This window comes from Papilio machaon, chromosome 18 (assembly GCF_912999745.1).
Source record: "Papilio machaon chromosome 18, ilPapMach1.1, whole genome shotgun sequence".
NCBI classification, from domain to species: Eukaryota; Metazoa; Arthropoda; class Insecta; order Lepidoptera; family Papilionidae; genus Papilio; species Papilio machaon.
Genome location: NC_060003.1, coordinates 2994801 through 3015580, shown reverse-complemented (window position 1 = coordinate 3015580; position 20780 = coordinate 2994801). Strand labels below are relative to the sequence as shown.

At 32.8% G+C, this 20780-nt stretch overlaps 1 protein-coding gene across 1 annotated transcript; it reads left to right on the top strand.

Annotated features, from left to right (window-relative positions):
- The first annotated feature begins 137 nt into the window (after positions 1–137).
- Positions 138–19402, top strand: LOC106709782. Its single transcript, XM_014501660.2, has 15 exons — positions 138–388; positions 5726–5946; positions 6270–6452; positions 9942–10155; positions 10420–10631; positions 10807–10986; positions 11265–11409; positions 11574–11726; positions 12451–12525; positions 14059–14336; positions 14657–14870; positions 15066–15277; positions 17814–17999; positions 18644–18968; positions 19305–19402. The coding sequence occupies exons 1-15, from the start codon at positions 355–357 to the stop codon at positions 19361–19363; spliced, it is 2691 nt and encodes an 896-aa protein (XP_014357146.2). The 5' UTR covers positions 138–354; the 3' UTR covers positions 19364–19402.
- Positions 19403–20780: the final 1378 nt, after the last annotated feature.

Sequence of the window (20780 nt, the reverse complement as noted above, 5' to 3'; positions counted from 1 at the left end):
TATGCCTGGATATTAACTTTTAATATGGAGGAATTAATATTATTTTTATGTTTTATAACGTCAACATACGTATTATTAATAAGTTATGACGACACGTCACTGTTCAAGAGTAATTTAAGTAAGCACATCAGTACAGTCCAGGTCTTTGAGAGGTGCAGTCGTTTTTATTTAAAAAAATGCGGATAGAATAAAAAAAGTGTAAAACATTGTATAAATAGACGTTAGTGATTAAAATAATAAACATTCTTTATGTATATTGATTGTATCGTTTAAATAAAACAATTCTTCGGTTTGTGGCACCTTGAGAGCGGGTTTTTTTTAATCGTAGGTTTTTCCTCGTTTTGTGTTTGCAAGATGAGTTTGACTTTTTGTTTCGTGCTTTTTTTAGGTGAGTTTTATTTTAAAACTTTATTTTTTATAAGCTATTAGATTAATCACGTAAGAGAAAGATAATTATTTCTTTCAATTATATTTCTAATTTAAGGAGCAATTTTGTTTGTATCTATATTTTACGACCAATCGCTATTTTAATTTTGTATACTTCAGAAATTTTATCTATCATTGTTTTTATAGTACATATATATATTAAGTTTAACAAATCTTATGTTGTGTGGGAATTATCATAATTATTATTTATTATTGTTGTCTGTCTTTTCTCATTGCTTTTTATTCACATGAATTGCTTCTAGGCGCAAAATACCTATATATTTCTCCCACTCTATGCGAAGTATTATTACATAAATCATAATTAAAATTATGTTGTTTTTAAGAAGATAAACAAATAAGTGACATCACGAAAACCAATTGTAATATCAGTCAATTTTAGGACGTTGTATCTTTTTATAATATATAAAAACAGGATATTTTAAGAGTAACCTGTTTTACTACTTTTTTGCTTATTAACATCTTATAGCTTAGGTGTCTTTCGAAAGAGACTTGTGTTATTAATAACACGATTATTAAAATATGAACAAGAAGGTTTGGAAGGTTAAAAAACTTTTTGGTTTTATTATAAGTTAAAGCTGTAGATAGTGTAACCAAGAAGAGGACGTCGTCAAATATATCCTGCTTTATGAAATGACTTTTATTAAAAATAGTACTTTTCTGTTATCATCTAGAACAGGAGTTCTAAATGGTAACAGAAAACCCTTTTGTGAATAGAGGGATTGAATCTCTTCAATCCCTCTATTCACAAAAGGGTTCCGTCTATCCGCCTAAAAAAATCTAACCTATAATTTAGGGCTCTCGCCTTAACTTATAGGTTAGATTTTTTAAGGCCCTAGAATTAGGCTGCGAAGACTATTTAAATTACTTACTATGGAAGTATAGAAATAGATTGATTCACACGAAAGCATACATAATTTATTATCACAGATAATAAATACAATACTAGGTATACCAGTTTTATCTTATAAAGCTACGAAGAATGAAGTGACGGACTAGTTTGACTGGCTTAAAACATAAAGCATCAAATCACACGAGAAATATTAGTGCGGTTGATACCTAAATATTGTAAGTGATGACAATCACTAAAGAGTAATATTTCACATGGAAAGAAACTGGATAACAATAAAAATTGTTGTATTGTAGATTGGAAATCTAATGACCTTGTATTCTAGGTTAACCTATCACAGATTGTAAATCGTAAATATAGATGAAAGATAAACAGCAGCTCTGTATCCTGCCAGTATTCTATTAGATGTCATAGTACCATATTCGATTCGCTGTTGGAATCTTGTTTTAAATCTCATGAACTTCTTTAAACAGTTTTTTGTGCACAGAATCCGAAATGGTATTTAAGAATCCTCATTTTTAGCCGACTTCAAAAAGAAGGAGGTTATCAATTCGACTGTAATTTTATTTTTATGTATGTTACTGCGAATCTCCGCCCCTGGTGGTCCGATTTTGATAAAAAATGTTTAAATCGAAAGGACGTACTTGCAGATGGGTCCCATTTTATTGTTTTTTTTTAAATAACTAGAAGACTAGTAGACTAGTAGATAGTAGATAGTAGATTGTGTCGGTGGAAATTCACAGTAAAAGACAACGAGCAATTGAAAATAAGGAGTTACATCACCGAAAAAAAGATGTCAAAGCGTCTGTTATCCATCTTCGTATTTAGATTATTAAGAGACGGTGAATCTAAGAAGAAGACGGTGAACCTTTATTTCAGGTTTACGTCCATTAGTTACATCTAGTTAGTAACATTTCGTTTATCTATGTTAGTATTTAAAATTAAATATTTTTAAAAGTTGGAGAACATTTACTAATTACAATATTAAAATATCGACTACTTACTCAGAGATAATATAGTTTTAGAATACTTGAGATGGGATTAGGACTATATGAAAGAAAAACATAAACAGGCTTGAAAATGAAAGAATATAATAAATATGTTCTCATTCAATAATCAAATTTTTATTGTTTTAATCATTAAATTATAATCAGAAATTCAGTTAGGCTACTTCGTGTTATCTTCTGTGAATTCTTAATAAAATATACATTAATATATCAACTATCGTGAGGTCAATTAAAGGTTGCTGAGACCGATACTACGTAGAGGAAATTTATCGAAAATAGAATAAGATATTAAGGCATCATTGTTTGTTTCTTTCATTAGCTATAAAGTACTTGAAATATAATTAAATTGGACTTTTTTATTGTATGATGTGTGTAACTATAAAAAACTAGCTTTTACTCGCGACTTCGTCCCCGCGGAATAAAAAAAATGCACACAAAATAAAAAAGTTCCTATGTCCGTCTCCTAGTTCTAAGCTACCTCCCCATCAATTTTCAGCCAAATCAGTTCGACCGATCTTGAGTTATAAATAGTGTAACTTACACGACTTTTTTTATATGTATAGATAATAGGACATTCCCTGTATTTAATGTAAGTATAATAAAATGAGAAGAAATCTTATGTTTGCAATTGGCTATGATATTAAATAGAGCCTGAAATCAATTTACACTGTAAACTGTATAGTTGTGTGATTTCATAAAATATATACAAAAAAAATTAGGTCAATTTTATTTTATTTGGCCCAATTCAAAATATTAATTTTATTTAAAGCTTCCATCTTCATTTACCCACGTCACGTCATAATCCAAGGCTGCGAAAACCCACGTCAATAGTGGTTTCAATCCTTGCTCTAAGTGATTACTTCTAATTGAAGTAGAATTGTAAAGGGCAATTGACATGAGGTGGAAAAATTTATAGTAAATGGCAAGGAAAACATATATTTTTCTCTAATACTTAGTTTAACTTTAATGAAATTTAAATAAGCAGAAAATGCCATCGAAAAACCCGTTGCTCAAATTTAGTCTATTCTTCGAATGCTAATAAACTAAAAACTAAGCTTCATAAAAAGAAATTAAAAATAAACATAACAGTGTATAACTATCAATCTTGCAAAGACTATACATGCGAATGTTTAGATTTAGGGTGGATGTTTATTTTGGATGGATTTACAGAACGGCTGCATGAATCTGGATGTTTGATATAGATGTAAGACAGAGTCTGAAAAAACACATAGGCTACCTATGATCCAGGAAATGTGTACGGTTCTCGTGGGATTCGTTGGATTTACATATTTATTCGATAACTCCGCAACGGATCAACACATCTTTTTGAAATTTGGCACAGATATAGAACATAGAGTAACACATGAGATACTCTTTATTAAATTCTGCGCGGACGAAGTCCCTGGCAAAAGCTAGTGTTTCTATAAATACGTTTAAGAATTTCCAAGCTATAATAATTTTGTTTATAAAATATTGTGTGTAAGTAAATGTGATAAACATTTTTTATTTCATGTAATTAACGTATTTTTGGTATGAAAAAAGTTTTTGTCCTGGAAAAGTTATAAAAAATTCTGTTTGAAATCAGCTGTATTATTACTATCGGGGAAACCCCGGGGTATTTTCTTTTCTTTAAATGATATTTAGCAATAGCAAATAAATCACACTAAGTTAAATGTCAAATAATATTTAATTATCACTGCTTTTTGTTGTTTTGTTGACGAGTACATACTCAGTGTAACGATGCTACCCGGAACTAAAAACTTATTGGACCATTTTGAAGTATTATTGTAAAATACAATTTACTACAGACCTAACACAGTATATACTATGTCTTATTTTTTCTATAGTACCAGCTGAATAAGTATGTTGTACTGCTTTCAAAAATTTGTTTGCACGTATTCGTCTATGGCATGGCTTTGGCAAGGCGTGTCTTGTACATTTCCTGTAGACAGATAATAAGATAATAACTAAGACAATCGATCCAGTAGTATTCATTGTGTGCTTTTTTTTATTAAGTATATCTTACTCATATTATAAATGCGAAAGTTTAGATAGTCGGATGAATGTTTGTTAGAAAGTATCTGCAGAACGGCTCAACGGATCTTGATGAAATTTGGCAAAAATGTAGAACATAGTCTGGAAGGCATAGGCTACTTATTAGATTTTCTTTAATTCCGCGCGGACGGGCGACAGCTAGTACGTAAATACATCGTTTAATACAATTATTTATTTCATGACGTCACAGGATAAAACTTTATACTGTTTAATTATTCTTGCATTATCATGTGAAGTAATGTGATATTGTGACATTGTATGACTGATCGTACATTACCCTTAAGAGGGCGTACATCGCTTACGTCATCTAATCGCAAATATACTATTCGTACTACGTGTAATCAATAACAGACTCTTGCTTGTGATGTGACGCATCTTTTAACCACTCAAATTCCCGCATTCAATTATTTTTGCAACAAAACTACTTGTTGCTAGACATAGTATTAATACATATTGCTATGTGAACTTTTTTGGGTACTGTACAAGTAAGACACTGTCATTTGATTGTTACAGTATTATTAAAAAGTTTATAAAGTTAATTTATCTCATTAGACCTCATCAGAATTCGTATTTATTTCATTTACTTACTTCGAATCCAGACTAAAAATTTATCGATTATTTAAATGAGAAGTATATAAAAAGTTCATTCATATGTTTAATTATAAATGAAAACAATAATCTCTTGGCCTATGCCCTCGGGAAAACCCGTATTATAAGCAAAACGATAAGAATTGTATCATGTAAATAACTGTGACTTATTACTAGCTTTTGTCTGTGATTTTGTCCGCAAAGAAAAAAAGAACTTAGTAGCTTCTACGCTATTCCAGTCAGTAACTGCCATCTAAATCTCTGTGCCTTTCATCCACATCTGTATTGCTATTATGGAGTTGACCTGCTAACCTTTTTCGAACATTTTTTTAAAATATTTAATTACTAATACAGCACGTCAGTATTGCCCCCTTATTATCACTATGACTAAACAAGAATTTACATTTAGGCAATTTCCATGTTAAGGAAAACCAGATCGTATAACGTCAGTGTAAATTCTACTTAATAAAAACCACTTCGTTGTTATAACAGCTCTGTATCATTATTATTGTAAATAATTTTATGATGTCGTGAATAAAATACAATTTTTTAAATAGGAGGTATCAACGTGTAATGTAAATAAATAGTCAAAAAATAAGATTCTTATTACATCTATGATAATTTGGTACAATATTTGTACTTGTAGAATATTTATACGGAGGCGACCGAAATATATAATAAAAATGAATATCATTATTATAGCTTGTCTACGTATATCAGGTCAGTGTATGTACTTTTTTATTATTTGAAAATGTTAAAAGAATATACATTTTCTTTCCAGCGATATGCACACAGCATACAATATGCCAGACATATTTGACTTCCGATATTATACAAGAGATCTTCGGCGATGGAACACATACACCGTCAACCCAGGAAGGACAAGTTCCGGCGTTATCACCGTACAACAACACTCTACAAGACACCGACTATTCTGATACCACCGACAACTATAATCCCGCACCGGCTGATTTTGACAGATTCGATTGGACTCTTACAAAGGTAATGATTATTTACATCATGTCATTAATTACTGCACGTCCAGTGTAGAATAAGTGTCCGAAAACTAAACGAGGTATTCAATTAAGGTTAGACGAAATTATGTTGCGATGCTCAATTATTTGTTGTTCCAATTAAAACTGAAACGTAACTTTCATTTTCTAATGTAACCCACATCACAAATACATCTTTTAAAGAACTCCTCACTCGAGGTTCTTCGATACGAGTTGAGCGGCGCTAAGAATTTATCTTTAATTTTAAAACCTTCAACTACTTGTCCTTGCGTTTTACACGCTAAAATATATTTATTCCTTTAATATTTCCAGCGTGTTGCCGCATCTGCAGATAATAACTTCCTTCTATCACCTCTGGGCTTGAAGCTAGCGTTGGCCATTCTGACTGAGGCGGCTACTGGCGCGACGCAAGCGGAACTGGCATCTGTGCTAGGCTTTGATCTCGACAAGGCTCTAGTAAGGAAGAAATTCGCTAGTATATTGGATTCCCTGCAGGTAAATATTTCCCTCCCTCTCTCTGGGCATTGTCTGTCTGTAACCCTTCGTAGTAATCTGTTTTCTGGAAGGTTTAAGTCCTTTTTTGTGTTGTTTGGTGTTAAAGAATTTGACATTCTACAACCTGTGTTCAGAACAACTTCAGTAAGCTACGAATAAAATAACGTTAGTAAAATAGGTTTAATATTAGATAGACAGTGAAGAGATTATAAAGTCTCTTTAACTGAGTGCGTGGTTGTTAATGTTAAATTTGTATTGTTAAAGGTAATAACGTTAATAAAACAAAATTGACGTCTTTCCATTACTATGCGATCTATTCAGACGAAGTGGTTTTTCTCATCAATTATCACTACTACTACTAATAACTATGTAAAAGGCCATTAGATAAATCTTTGTCTTTGTCAAAGGTGGGCATTAACTCGTTAATCCGTTAATCGTTAATTAACGAAGTTAACATTTTCCTTAACGGATTAACTTTTAAGTTAAATTCAAAAAGTGTTAACGCTCTTGTTAACTTCCGTTAAATTCAACTTCCGTTAATTTAGTCCGTTAATTGTTATAATAGACACTTATTGACGTGTTGTCAATTTATTTAAATTATGCACCAGGCTACATTCGTAAGTTCGGCTATGTTCGGCGACCGTCGGCGAGTCGAATGGTGACCGAGAACGAGAGAGAACGAGAACGAGCGAGTGTGATGCATGTTATACAATACACCGAGCGGCCGGGATAGACGTGATCAAAAGAGTACCACAGAATCCTTGTTCGAAAATAATGACGATTTAAACAAACTTACCTCTATCAAATATTGCCAAGTTTAGGCGCTAGACACCTTCAAAGTTTATTAATTATTTCCCATTTATCACACAAATATCTCGAAAAGTCTTTATTACATTTTATTCACATTAAAACTGGTTTTCATTTATTTAACATCACTTTTTTTAGAACAAGACTTTGTTATAAAATCAACATAAGGTTCGAAAACACTTTACTCTTAATACAATAATTGTTATACGTGAGACGCAAAATCTATTAAAAAAGATAAACTCTGCGTTGAATTGCAATCAAAATAATCGAGTGTGCATTACTCTTCAACGTCGTACCTAAAATACAACTAAACTTTGTTGCAGACAAAAATGTTTATTTTGGTTGGAGTTTAAAGACAACAAAAAATATAAAAAAAATATAGTTTATGGTTCATTTGAAAAAGCGTACAAATAGGATTTTTTTGTCATTACGTAGATAAGAAACAAACAATGAAAAATAAATTTAAAAATTCGAAAGACGAAATGTGCACGCAATAAACGTTCCTCAAAAACAAAAGGGATTTAGGTGTTTATTACCGTCGTTTGTTTTTTTGGGGCTTCTTCATAGTCAACGAAAAATAATTTTAACAACAACAAAAATATGAACAAAGGATCAAATGGACAACCGCACAGAGAATGCGATAACGAACTCGATGGATTTATGGCCCCAACCCTTCTAAATGTTGGGGATGCACGTGCGCTGCGCAAAGACAATAGCGAAGATAATTTGTTTGTTTACAAAAAAAAAGTATACGACAAAACGAGAAAGAATGAGGAAAAAGATAAAATAATTATGTTAGTGAAATAATGTCAAATTGTGTGTTATACTAAAATTAATATGTGAAATGTCGCCACAAGTGACCTTTACAAAAGACATCGATTTTTTTACGTATATCGAAAGTTTATTTTAAAATTAATCGAATGTCATTGAAAATAATTCAAAACATATTCTTACTAATTGACTATAACGATTTTATAGGCGATAAGAAAAAGAGAAGACATCACCCGCGATCGGTTGTTTTCGTTATGTCGTGTAACGTATGCTCAATACACTGAGAGTAATTTAACTTGATTTAACATATAACAATAGATCGGACGATAGATCATTAGATGATAGAAGTTATCGAAGGCATCTCAGTTGTATAGTTTGATGCGTTGAGATGTATCACTGGATTGGTTATATAGTTTATTTATCAATGTTATAATAAGTTTCCTCTGATGTTAGAAGTTTTATTAATAAATCTATATTAATAAATAATAAGTAAGTAAAAAATGATAAGTCTGTTCGTGGGTCCTTAGCTAAAATTATTACCAAATTATACATAAAATTAAATGTTCAGTTGTTGGAGTATGAGCAAATGAATATCCTGGTGCAAATAGTAACAGATAAATGTAAATACTTCACAAAAGTTTTGATTGTTTTCTTTTGAATATTATCACAATAATGTTTAATAGAAAATTTGTGTTGTCTAAATTTAGTTAGCTCTCTAATTCCGTGACGTCGGATTGTCGATAAAAAAATTGACTGAAAAAGTCAATTGTCCATCATTGTCAGTGTAGTATTTAAGTATGTGTAACTAGTGCATGCTATGTCATTATTATGGTACAGGCATTAGTACATCGCTCCTATTGTCTAAATTTTATTTTAGTATATTATATAACTAAACTATAGATAGAATTTAAATTATTCAAACTTTCGTGAGACATTATCACTAACTTATATAGAAACGGCTAAAACACTCACGTCTATATATCCGGTGTCGTCACCGACTAGTTTCATTTTTTTTTCATTTCGTCAGTGAGCGACGGGCCGTGTCCGCGAAATAATACCAGTCCCACTCACCCTGATGAAGGGCCCCCGAAGGGCTCGAAACTAGTCGGTGACGACACCGGATATATATACGTGAGTGTTTTAGCCGTTTCTATATAAGTTATAGATAGAATTAGCGATAGCCCGAGATTTCGTAAGCGCAGTAAAAAAAATAGCCTAAGTTCTATTGAAAGTCTCGACAAAATCGGTCCATACGATTCGGAGATTATTCGTATGGCCGTTTCCCGCTTGCGCCTTATACTCGTAAAATAAACAAAAAAACTTGAGAGGTGTCAAGGGACATCCGGATGGAACGAAGTTCCTTTCAATTAATTAGTGAAGGAACCAATGTTTATTCTATGAATAAAAAACTTAAGTCTTCACAAGAAGTACATTTTTTTCCTATGAATTTTCGTTATATATTGTCACGTCGTTGCCATGGTGAAGTAGCGCTCATTCGTCTATAGCAAAAAGTGTCGTGACAACTTTTCGTAAGAATTTTTTCCGTCTAGCCCCCTTTCACAACGCGCGATAAGGAACTTCGTTCCAAAAATTAACTTTAACTGTTAACTTTAACTTGCGTTAAATTTTTGTAAATTAAACGCTTTAACGATTAACGAAGTTAAATTTTTATTTAACGAATTAACGATTAACGAAGTTAACTTTTTGATTAACTGTGCCCACCTATGGTCTTTGTGTATAAATGCGTTAAATATTTTTAAAGCGAGAAACAAAATTCTATGTAATTTGAACAAACTAAAGTTATTATTAATGAACTTTCCAAATTGAAAAAAATAATGGCACAGACAGATATGTCTAAAATTTCGCTTTCTTGTTTTCCACCTTATACTACAAAAAATTGTTCTTCCACAGACGAAATCCTCTAAATATATACTTAACATGGGAAGCAGAATATACATCGGTGAAAATGGTGAACCGCGTCAGAGATTCGCTGCTATCGCAGAGAACTACTACAAGACTGAGCTGGTCAAGATTGACTTCAGCAAACCAATTGTGGCGGCCAGTTCTATCAACTCCTGGGTCGCTAATACCACACAAGGACGACTACCAAACCTAGTGAATTCAGGTCTGTATGAATTTAATACGCATAATTTGTAATACCTAAATATAACTAGGGTTTAGAACAGAAAAGCAGCAACTATATAATATTTCATACACACACTGTATGAAATATTGCACATATGCTTAGTGGCTTTGTTGAAAACATTGAGTTTAGATCCTACTTTTGTGAGTCGAATTTCAGTGTTGAAGTATAGGTATTAGTAAATGGTTGTTAATTTAATTGTCTACGTTTAAGAGAATGTCAGTAAACATTTGCGATTGTTCACAGATGATGTAGCAAACATTGCTTTGTTGGTACTTACCACGCTGTACTTCAAGGGCACATGGGTCCATCAGTTCACTCCTAACGAGACCACAGCTCAAAACTTCTACGTCACGGCGAAAGACACTAAACCGCTTGAGTTCATGAACGTCAGGAACAAGTTCTATTTTACGGAATCGGCAAAATTTGACGCTAAGATTCTCAGAATGCCGTACTTGGTAAATAATGTGTTATTAGTATACGTACAATAAATAATATTTCTCGGTCTAAATGACTTAAAGTAGTAAATTCGATAACTCCTCAGCATTTATTTGCCAGAACAGCTATCAATTAAGAGGCCGAGCTTGGATATGACCTTTGAAAACATACAATTGTATCCTTCATTTGTTTTAGGGTAAAAAATTCGCAATGTACATCGTGGTACCTAATACGTTAACCGGTTTGCCGCGAGTCTATAACAGCCTAAGTGAACTGCGCGTTGAAATGTACCGCCTGCAGCGACATCTCGTCGACGTCTCCCTGCCGAAGTTCAAGTTTGATTACACTTCCATCTTAGACGGCATTCTTAAAGAGGTATTTTATTACACCATAATATAAATAGATACAAAGGTAACGCTCTTTTACATCATCAATCTAGATATACCGTTTCTCACTATTGTTCTAAAATATTAACTTGTTACAAACTACTTAAGTAAGATTCTGTTACGATGCAATTAACAAACGAAAATTAATTCTGTGTTATGATACTCAAGAGCTAATTTTGATTAAAATTTTAAGCTTACAAGGGCTCACAAGTATACTAACTTACATTTATACATACACGTAAAGATTTAACACTTTTCTCCTGACAGTTGGGTATTCGTCAAGCATTCGAAGACACCGCGTCATTCCCCGGCATTGCGCACGGCCAGCTGGAGCGGATCAAGGTTTCCAAGGTGTTGCAGTGCTCCGGAATAGAGGTCAACGAACTGGGCAGCACGGCTTACTCCGCTACTGGTATTTTTATAACAATTACTACCGATTATTCTATATTGACTTGTGCCAAATGTCTATTGGTAGCGGTTACTTTAAATCTTGGTGATACCTCGTTTACCACCTATTTTTATATAACGGCATCTAAAAAATACTATCTTTCTAACCTAACTATTTTTATTTTATAGAAATCACACTCGAAAATAAATTCGGCGAAGAGGAATCCTTCTACGAATTGGTTGCGAACAGACCGTTCATGTTCTTCATACAAGACGAAGAGACCAGGCAATTGTTGTTCACAGGAAGAGTCTCTGACCCAAGCAACGCCGACAGCGCCTTAAAATTTTAAAAATAATTTCCATAGTAATGAATAGTTTAAGCATTGAAATAGACTTTTTCACATAACTAAATAAGTAATGTATTTCTTACGTTTGAACAGATTGTTATTTTGTTTACCAACAATAAACTGATATTTAAAAACCGTATTTAATTTACATGGGTAAAGAAAAGATGGATGGATGTATTGAGTGGACATAGAGTACACATGCTTTGGTGTAAGAAAGCAGCTACTGTGATTACGGCTGACAAAAAGCATAAAAGTAGACAGAAATGGTTTTAGATCGATTAGCGCTGGATAACAGTTAACAAGGTTACGTGAGACTGTGTTATTCGCAGACCTGTGGCGCCCCTTGCTAAACAACGCCCTGGGCATAGCCCAATCACGCCCTACCCTAATGCGCTAGAAGGCTCTAGAAGTAGACATATTGTGCCGACTTAAAATGAAATCAGGGTAAAATTATTTCTGATGATTTTGATTTAGTAATCCTACTAAGTTAGAAGCTTGTGAAAAGGGACACGATTAACAACTGTACTTCGAATAGCGAATTCATAGCCAAGACTTCGAACTCGACTTCGGGAGTCTTAGTCTAAGTTTTTCCTTAACGGGTTAAACCACGTTTACATTATGCATAAATGTGTCCACAGTAATAAGATAGAAATGCTGATGTCAGCCTTTGTTTCAATCCTTTAGTGTACGTAAGTATAATGAAACATGATAATAATCAGGACTTGGTTCGGACACTCTCGGACACGGACACGAACTACAGAAGGCCGTAATGGCAGGGTCATACCATCCTGTCAGTCGGGAAAAAAGATCAACAATGTTTTTATTGCGTGTGGCGTCACTTTTAAATTAAGATATTACTAGCTGTAGCCTTCAACTTAATAAGTAGCCTATGTGTTCTTCCAGACTATGTTCTATATATACAACAAATTTCAATGAGATCCATGCAGCCGTTCTGGAGATATCTTGTAACAAACACCCATCCATCCATCCATCTAAACATTTGAATTTACAATATAAGTATGATTTAATTTTAATGTATTATGAGTAACCCTAATTATGAAGTATTTTTTTTATATTTAAGATTTAGAAATACAATTGTACCTATCTAGGGTATCTGCAAAAATGAACTCGGAACAAAATGTTCGTCTATAAATAACCTCCAGTTTTCATATAACCTATATGATATACACTCAATAATTTTTAGTTTGGTTTTTACACTTGAGGTTTTTTAAAAGATGAAAAAAAACGTCAACGGCTGCTACAAACAGCTATTAAGTAAAATATCCGTAAACGTAATTTCATTCGTCAGCAAGTTGTCGTGGAACACACCTGTGTTATTGTGATATTATTTAAATTAATCCATTTATACATCAACTTTAAAATACACGTAATTCAATCTGCCTCAATCTAGTCAAAATGATTTTCATTTCTTTTGTTGGTGAGTACGAAATATTTAACCTTGAGCTGTTATTATGACCTTTGTTCTTGTGCGTTGCCTTTGAAATTATATATTTTGTAATTAAAGCAAAATTATTGCACTTTATAGCTTCCTTTTTAACTTTGTTGTTTTTTATATTTTATGTTTGTGTATTTTATATTTTTTGAAGAAACAATGCCTCAAATATTTTATTGGTTAGTTGAAAAGCATTTTTTTAATTAGACAAATTACTTATAACTAGAGTTGTAATAATATTCGCAAGAAATGAATAACTAAACTTTTTTCATTGAACCGGTTTCATTGGTTTCTTGTTTAAGACAACAAAACCACAAAGAACTTAGAATTCATATTTTATTACAAAACGCTACTAAAAATGTTACTTTATAATAAAATTCACCAGGTGATTTAACTTAAAGATAACTTAGATGTTTATGCTACTCATTACTAATGATTTAAGCAACTAAAACTTAAGACATTTCACAGCAATTTATGTTCACAATATTCACAAAAAAAATCTTATTTTCAATCCGAGATCGCTTTCGAAACAAATGTGTGCAGTTTTCAATCGATAACGCAGTTTTCATTTTCCAGGTCTAAAAACTAAAATGTGATAAAAATAGAATCTATTAATTGTCTTTAGGTTTGATTACAAGGTTCTAGAAGACTGATGGTGTATACTTCTTTGTGATTAAAGGCATCTTCAGAGTACTTAAGTTACTTATTCACGTTCCGTGCCATTACGATTTTTTCGTATGAACTCGACAGAAGAGAGTGCAACTGTCTCATCTGTCGAGTGAATGTAAAACATACATATAGTATACTTTCTATATATTACATGCAAATAATGCTAGGTTTGGTTCTAAAAATAGAAATCATATTTTTATTTCAGTTTTATCGCTGATTTGCTTTCAACATCTAGAATGTCTTACTGGCGGGAAACCGCAAATATCTCGCTTCAATTTCTTTGACACTGATCTTCTTCAATACGAAGCTGAAGATAAAAAAGGCAATGTGGTGGTGTCACCTGCAAGTATTAAATCCATTTTGGCAATGCTATTAGAAGGAGCGGCAGGTGATACAGCAATTGAAATAAGAAATGCTTTAAGGTTGTCTCCTGATAAAGATGAATTTAGGGAACAGTTGAATGCTTATCTTTCAGTACTTAAGGTAAGACGTTTTTAAATTTAAATATTTCTTCGTTCTTAAGTAGTTAGTTTTTAATTTTTGGGTTGTTGAAAGTTGAATTCATCAAGATTAATTACCAAAAATACTTCCGCATTTTTAAGAATGTTAACAGACATAATCGTAATCTTAACATATAGGTAAAGTTTTCATAGTTTTATCAGTAAAACTTTAATACTAGATTTCTAACTCAATTTGTGGACTTGAAAATCCCAAGGCTAGCTTTTTTAAGCTACAGTTTATGGGAAAGTACGCAAAAAAGCGAACGAAATGAATATCATTAATAAATGACTTTGACTTTGTAGGTAAATGATTCTGATGTAACTCTACTGAACTCGAATGCTATATTTGTAGCACCTAAAGTAAGCGTAAGAAAGGAATTCATAATAATGCTGTATAATGTATATTTGACTGAAGTTCGTGTTGTTAATTTCCGTGAGCCGGTGCCTACTGCAGATTTGATAAATACCTGGATCCGTAATAACACTAAAGGACATATCAATAATTTATTGGAGCCTGGTAAGATTGATTATTTAATCGTTATTATATAATAAGAAAGAAGGTGTTTTCTTCTGTATTTTTAGCCTGTCGAATTAATATAATTTAATCTATACACAGATATAAAATTAGGAAGGCTAATAATATTAAGGAATCGTAGTAGAATCAAAGGTTTAATCGTGTTCATAATTTAAAAGATAGTCTTGTACTTTACAGAGCACATCGATCCCATGTCAGAGTTGCTGTTAGCCAATTCGTTGTATTTCAAGAGCAATTGGCAGCACTCGTTCAATCCTCAGCTGACACGGGGCGCTTGCTTCCGAAGCCGTGGCAACTGTCAAACAGTCGCTATGATGGAGCTCCAGGCTGGGCTCAACTACGCGTATGTGGATGATTTGAGAACGCATGCCCTCGAATTGCCTTATGAGGTACGTATTTCTATAAGTGGAGTTATTTTACTGGTTACTTGGGATATTTTTTAGCAGTGTACTTCTGAATGAAGTATACTCGTCAAAAAACGCATTGGGAGAGGCGGTTGGATCTAAACTTAAGTTGATTGAAATAATGGTTTTAAAGAAAGGATATGGATAATTTTGTATTCCTACTATTTTTTTTAATACAACTTAAAATGCTAAATTACATCAGTAGTAGTTTTGATTAAAGAATTGTTGAGAAAATCAACAATAGCTTTAAGAGGAAAATAAATACGGAACAGGTTATGTCCCGTAGAAACTTTCAATGCAGGGTTTTTTTCGGATACACAATAAAACCTGTAAATTTGCATGACGCATATTTTGCGGATTTGGATTTATATACGATATATCGTGACGATATCAAGAGTTAAATATTGTTGTCGTTGTTTTAGTTGAGACAATTGACTGTAATGACGTCTTTTAGAACATTTAGTACGGTAAAAACTAAATTTACAATGAGTCCACAATAACATGAGTTATGTGTGGTTTGTAATGTCAACACCCACTCGTTTTACTTTGTCTCGTTCATCGTTGCTTGGTCACCTTGTGGTTCGGTGTCATTGTCACGTCATTATACGTCATACAACGTATGGTATAGTAACGTATATAAATTCACGTCCATTTCATTGTCACCTTTAAAAAGGAACATTTATAAATATGAGACCGTTGCGTTGACTTGACGTCCTTCTGCACGTCGACTTTTTTACAATATTGTAGAAACTGTGATGTGAATAAACAGTACTGAGATCTAAAAAAGATGTATATAAAAACTTGTAATTATTTCTGTTACGATTATGTAATTATCATTTTATAACTTGATATTATTTATGGATAAAAGTTCTGTTTAATCGGTTAGATTTTTATAATAGGTAAACTCGTTAGTGCCATTTTCCAAGTAGCGGCCAGTCTAGCTATAAGGATACATGCTTAGAAGTGAGATGTGCATGATCCGTACCCAATGGTAAATTATAACCGCCTGCCTGCCTATACCTACTTATATACAAACTAAAATGTATATATATAATAAAAATATTATAATAATACAGAAATTAATCGTTGAGATTGATTTCGGTAAACTTTTTGCTAAGACCGGTTTTGTAGTCAAATGATATCTTAATAATAAATTTTTCTTATGGAACCAGTTATAAAATGACAAAACGTGTTTAAATCTATTGATATAGCATAGACCACTATCTCCCACTTAATCAAAAATGTTGTACATTAGAAGAATAAATAGAATGATAACAAAATTCTTAACACACCCTGACATCAGCAATATTGTTATTACATTGTCAGGTTTTTCTGATTCTATTTATAGCAGATCTTTGTAGGAGTCATGTAGGGTCCTATAACTTCCAATAAAAGACAGCACTATTTTTTTCTACTTTCCGACATAATATTGAGGCTTACGTGTTTAATGTAGGCTACGCCGAATATACAAGCACAATGAAATAAGAACTACCAATGGTTAGTTTCTAAACAAGTTTCATCTCGGTTTCCTTCAAGGTTTTCCTGTTTTACGTATATTATTATTTATAATTAGAAGTTGTGGCTGCATTGAATTGATAAGAATGTTTTTTTTTATGTGTTCGGGTTCAATTTCAAAGAACAACATAATTCTACTTTACGTTAATTTTATTAGAACTGCTTTTGAAATAACTTTTTGTTGTTTCTTTGAAGGTACTGGTTCTTTGTATTACCATAGTATACAACCTTTCTGTTATCATAGTATGATGGAACACTCGTAACTAATTACATAAATCGAAGACCCGACTCAGGGGAAAAATACTAGTAGAATGACACCTTACATTTATTTAATTTTTTTTTTGTGACTGTCACTGTGATTAGTCACTGTTTGCCTTGAAGAGGCATTTACAGTTTCACCGGGCTTGAGGTGGCCGGGCGCAGATGGCGCTTTATTATATACTTGCGCTTTGTTAACTGTCAACAGTTAGAAAACCTTTTAATTTAAATTCAATTCAAATTAAAAAAGATTTGTTATGCGATTTGGTTAATATGGTATCGTAAAAATAAAGAAATGGGTATTAAAGGCTTGTGGGCAGTTTTTGCCCCATATTGCGAAAAAAAATCCTTGCACGAAATCCAAGGTGAAACTGTTGCAGTTGATTTATCGGGATGGATCTGCGATAGTCAAAATGTCACTGATTACTATATACAACTAAAGCTCTACCTAAGAAATTTATTTTTTAGAACTGTATATCTTATATTAGCTGATATTAAACCAATATTTTTATTATAACTATTGGCCACAATGATACGGGCGCACCATTCACTAAACAGACATATAATGCACGGACAGTTTCCACTGTCAAACATTTGTACAAATCCATATTGTCATCCCTCTCATATTTAGCGAAAATAACTGAGATAGCTATGTGTATTTTTACAGGTGTATCTGCAGAAACTTACACTAAGAAGGATATCGTCATAATAATATGTAGTTTAAATCCATTGCGTGATTAAATTCCAGAATGGTCGTTATTCAATGTTCCTGCTGGTACCATATGAACAAGACGGCGTGACCCAGCTGCTTAGAGATCTGCCATATTTCAGTCTGCCACAGATTGCCAGCCTTATGGAGGAGACGGACGTCCGATTGCAAATGCCCAAGTTCACCATTAACTACAGCAATGATATGGCTGGAGCTTTGAGAGCGGTTAGTAATCTTATATTGTTTTGGGGGTTCTTGTAAAGGGTGTTAGCTAAATCGATATTAATAAATCTCCCTGCAATAGAATCCCTATCTTATTGAGAAATATATAACGCACATTTATTATTTAATAAAACAGATTAAAATTAATTTCATGACAAATGCACCTAGCTAGTTTTTGTGATACTTATATCTTACTTCTTACTAATGTTATAAACGCGAATGTTTATATGGATGGATGGATGGAAGTTTGTTTGAAGGTATCTCCGGAACAGCACAACGGATCTTGATGAAATTTGGCACAGATTTAGAACATCGTGTGGAAGAACACATAGCATACTTATTACGTTTTTTTTAATTCAATTGTTACAGAGTTTGCAAACGTCATTACGTACATCCTTATTGTCTTAGTGAATAATAACAAATTGAAAATTAAAAATATCATAGATGTTACATTTTTTGCATAATTAATCATTCGTTTCCGAGACCAAAAGCTCTGTATAAAACATATCGACATCCCTGTCGACAAAACAGAGATAACGATATTCTCTTAAAACGTGATTTTGGTCTCAGAAACCCACAATAACTATGTAAAACAACCGAAGTCATTAAAAGTTCTTTTAACGATCACTTTATAATACCTATTTCAGATGAAGATCAAATTACTGTTCACCAATAAAGCGGATCTCTCGGCCATGTTCAACAGTTCGTCCCTAGTTAACAACATATTCCACAAAGTGCACATAGCTGTTGACGAAACTGGTACGGTTGCGGCTGCAGCTTCCTCCGCTATGGTGATACCGCTCATAGAGAACGGTGTCCAAATCCGTGTGGACCGCCCATTCCTCTTCTTTATAAGGGATAATAAATTAGGCTTGGTGCTGTTCGAAGGAAAAGTCGAGGAACCGACTCCTTATGTGGAACCGAAACCTGTAACACCGAATGTAACTGACACTTATATTGTTCCTGAAAAAGGTATGTAGTTTTGGTATCTCTGTTCTTTATAAGGGAATGAGAGGAATGCGATATTATTTATAAACACGACATCGCAGACTCACCGTAAGCTGTAAATGCTTCTTCAAGGCAAACAGTGACTACTCAATCACAAAAAAATACACCGTAATATTGCCATTCTAGTGTGTAACCTTTGAGGTTCGAATATTTGGAAATTTTAAACGGAGACTAAGAAGTAAAGAAAAATATGTTGAAAAAGTGTGTGGCACTGTTAAATATGGCAAAATACCTTAAATTGACTATGTGTGGAAAATTAATAGCAATTCAGAAGATAAATATTAATTTCTTTTCTTTCAGTGTCACCTTCAGAAAGAAAATATATGCCGAAAAACTTCATAAGACGACTGTTTGGTTGATTCGAAGTACTTTGTACTACAATAATACTCAGCTGTAGTTATTATAATTAATATTAATAAATAAATCGCTGTAATATGTGTTTTTATTTTTGTATTTATTGATGATTAAATAGTCGTTATAATCTTCTTTAAATTGAGCTATTCTATCTATTTTTAAATAGTACCTTCTTCAAAAGCTTTTCAATAAATGACCCAAAGAGTACTTTAGGTCGTAATGTACTTTTGGAACGAAGTTCCTTATCGCGCGTTGTGAAAGGGGGCTAGACGGAAAAAATTCCTACGAAAAGTTGTCACGACACTTTTTGCTATAGTAAGTATGTTAACGACGAATGAGCGCTACTTCACCATGGCAACGACGTGACAATATATAACGAAAATCCATAGAAATAAAATGTACTTCTTGTGAAGACTTAAGTTTTTTATTCATAGAATAAACATTGGTTCCTTCACTAATTAATCGAAAGGAACTTCGTTCCATCCGGGTGTCCCTTGACACCTCTCAGGATTTTTGTGTATAAATTTAAATTAAAACATTTAAGTTAGTCCAACCTCTTTACTTAGCTGTAAAAATTAATTAATATAATTTTCAATCAGTAGTGTATTATGGAAATATGCGCGATTCGGAAACTATATTTGTTAAGCAAAAAAACATGTTTGTGACAATCGCCATAACATCGTTATCGATAAAATTTGTGCAGCATCCTGTCGGGCGTAAAGTACACAAAAAATCTCATACTAATTTTGACAGAAATGACGATGAGGATACAAAGGCGCTTATCGCAAATATACGTGCTAGGCCCACAGGTCCTAATAGTCATCGAAATTTTGTATTTTGATAATGACGTTATTTTAATTTCACGCAACAAAGTCGAAGGCGACAGCTAGTGAGAAGCAGATAGTAGTTTTATATTAATATTATTGAGTTTCGAGGACGAGAATAAACCAGAACTCTATAAGTAGGCTATCAGCCGGTGAAATCAGAAAGATGCGACTGAAAGCCAGTTTGAGACGGCGCCATTCCAAATAGGGTGACCAGTCGTAATGGACATTGTACGAATTTCAAGATAATTTGTTTAACATTGTTTTTAAACTGTTTAAACTTTCGTCCAATGTTTTTTTTATTTTGATGGCTAATATGATGGCCATAAGTATAACGTGGCGATCTTGGGGGAAGCATATGTCCAGCAGTGGGCGTCATTAGGCTGAAAAAGGAAAGAAAATAAAAAGAGACATTGTAAATCAAAAGAGACTCGCAACGGGTCCGAAACAAATCGATGGCGTCATTGGACGATCATATGTTAGTTAAGCCGTTCCTAATTAATTTATTAACATTGTTTTGTATAAGAGCGATTATATTTGAAAGTAGAACTTGCATATTTCATAAATACAGAGTTTGTAATTAATTTGATATACCCCT